Below are 1,629 nucleotides of genomic sequence, written 5' to 3'. Positions count from 1 at the left end.
CCCGCCCCATCTCGCCCCGCCCCGGCGCGTGCACATTCCGACGGCCGTCGGGGTGAGGAGATGGCCACGGTGTGCACGACCACCCTCTCCTCCCCAGCCGAAAAATGATCGTCACTCGGTCGCAGCGAATCGATGTGTATTCCACATATTGTCTCCGACAGACCGACAGAAAGTGCGGTTATTTCAATAATTTTAATCGGGTGAGTGCGACTCAACTATATTTTTTGGTGACGTCGTGCCGTGAAAGGCCGCTGGATTACGTTTGCAAACCTAGTGTGTTTAGTGCTTCGGACCTAGCATATTGACGGCGGCATAGAACTGACGGAAGACGTTCCTCGCCGAGGCCCTGTTGAAGCGGCCCAGGCCCCTGCACCTCAGCGCCGGCGGTCTGCCCGCGGCTAGCATGACCAGAAGCAGGGCGCGGGCCTCCCGGAGCTCGACGCCGTCGGTGGCCGCGTGGTAGGCGGACCTCGCCAGCGAGCGGCTGGCGTCCGACATCTTCTGGCTGAAGTGAGACAGCGGCAGAAAGACGTTGACCACGGGGATGAGGAGGGCCAATGTGGTGGCGTTCGCGTCGCCACCCACCACCTACGCATTCGCAAAACAAGTGCAGCGCACGCGATCACGGAGGTCCGGAGTCCGACGGTGCGTCATATGAAAACAACTGAATGTAACTCGATGTACCTGCACGGTGGCGAAGAGCGAGTTGCAGAACGAGCTGGCCAGGATGTGCACGAGGTTGCCGGCGAAGTAGTCGGTCAGGTCCAGGACCGTGCTGCGCAGGTGCATGTGGATCCTGACCACGTCGCGGACCTCCTCCGGGGTCGCGCCCCCCTGGACGAGCAGGCGCAGCGCCAGGGCGTCGTGGAGGCCGGCCGCGGCCGCCGCGCAGAGGCAGAGGGCGGTCACCGTATAGAAGACGGAGCAGACGGCCAGGAGGAACCAGCACCCCCAGAACATCCGTCCGCAAGACACGCCCCAGGCCCCCGCGTGTGGCACGAACGGCCAGAGCGGCAGTTGAGGCTCGTCGGCCAGGAGCATGTCCGCGCACAGGCTGGCGAAGACGAGCACGGCCATGGGCACCGTCACCGTCGCGAACATCGTCACGCCTCGCAGCGTCCGGTCCGTCCACTTCTGTAAATCGGTAAAAAGAACGCGGTAACGTGGTAAAAATATAAAGTGTGTGAAGAAGAAATAAAATGAGAACAAGCTGCTGGAGTACGCTGTCGCAACTACCTTCTCTCCACGACCGGCCTCCGCGGCCTGCACCAGGCTCTTCAGCTCCAGCAGGAGGGCCGACAGGCGGCCCTGGCGGATCACTGCCAGGCAGGCGCTCGACGAGTAGCAGGAGGACAAGTTCGAGATCGGCGCCCTGGCCGTCTCCAGGGAGTCGAGCCTCTGCAGCGCGGTGCCGGTCATGAACACGGCACACAGCCCCATGAACATGCCCGAGAGCTTCAAAATATTATTGAACTGTGAGGCATTTGATTGAGAAGAAGGTTGGGAAGATCAATAGTGCCAGAACACCTCCAGCCTCCAGCTATAATTCTTCTTCACAAGCCTTCTCCAAAAGAACATTAATCAATCAAGTGACATGCAGTCAATTTCACCCTTCCCAACAAAAAAAAA

The 1,629-nt window shown here is 60.2% G+C and overlaps 1 protein-coding gene across 1 annotated transcript; it reads right to left on the bottom strand.

The window, feature by feature from the left end:
- Positions 1–6: 6 nt before the first annotated feature.
- LOC127751727 (uncharacterized) lies at positions 7–1,604 on the bottom strand. Its single transcript, XM_052275715.1, has 3 exons — positions 1,237–1,604; positions 685–1,134; positions 7–588 (listed from the first exon to the last, which is right to left on the bottom strand). Exons 1-3 carry the CDS (start codon positions 1,444–1,446, stop codon positions 280–282), a joined length of 969 nt encoding a protein of 322 aa, XP_052131675.1. The 5' UTR covers positions 1,447–1,604; the 3' UTR covers positions 7–279.
- Positions 1,605–1,629: the final 25 nt, after the last annotated feature.

This window comes from Frankliniella occidentalis, unplaced genomic scaffold (assembly GCF_000697945.3).
Source record: "Frankliniella occidentalis isolate FOCC.00 unplaced genomic scaffold, Focc_3.1 Scaffold800, whole genome shotgun sequence".
Taxonomy (NCBI): domain Eukaryota; kingdom Metazoa; phylum Arthropoda; class Insecta; order Thysanoptera; family Thripidae; genus Frankliniella; species Frankliniella occidentalis.
This window is presented reverse-complemented; position numbering and strand designations above follow the sequence as displayed.

Excerpts from the sequence above, each read along its gene's own strand:
- LOC127751727 (XM_052275715.1), bottom strand. The coding sequence starts at position 1,446 with ATGTTCATGGGGCTGTGTGCCGTGTTCATGACCGGCACCGCGCTGCAG. Across the intron at positions 1,135-1,236 it reads AGGCCGGTCGTGGAGAGAAG|AAGTGGACGGACCGGACGCT; the intron begins GTAGTTGCGACA and ends ACCGATTTACAG. Across the intron at positions 589-684 it reads CGCTCTTCGCCACCGTGCAG|GTGGTGGGTGGCGACGCGAA; the intron begins GTACATCGAGTT and ends GCGAATGCGTAG.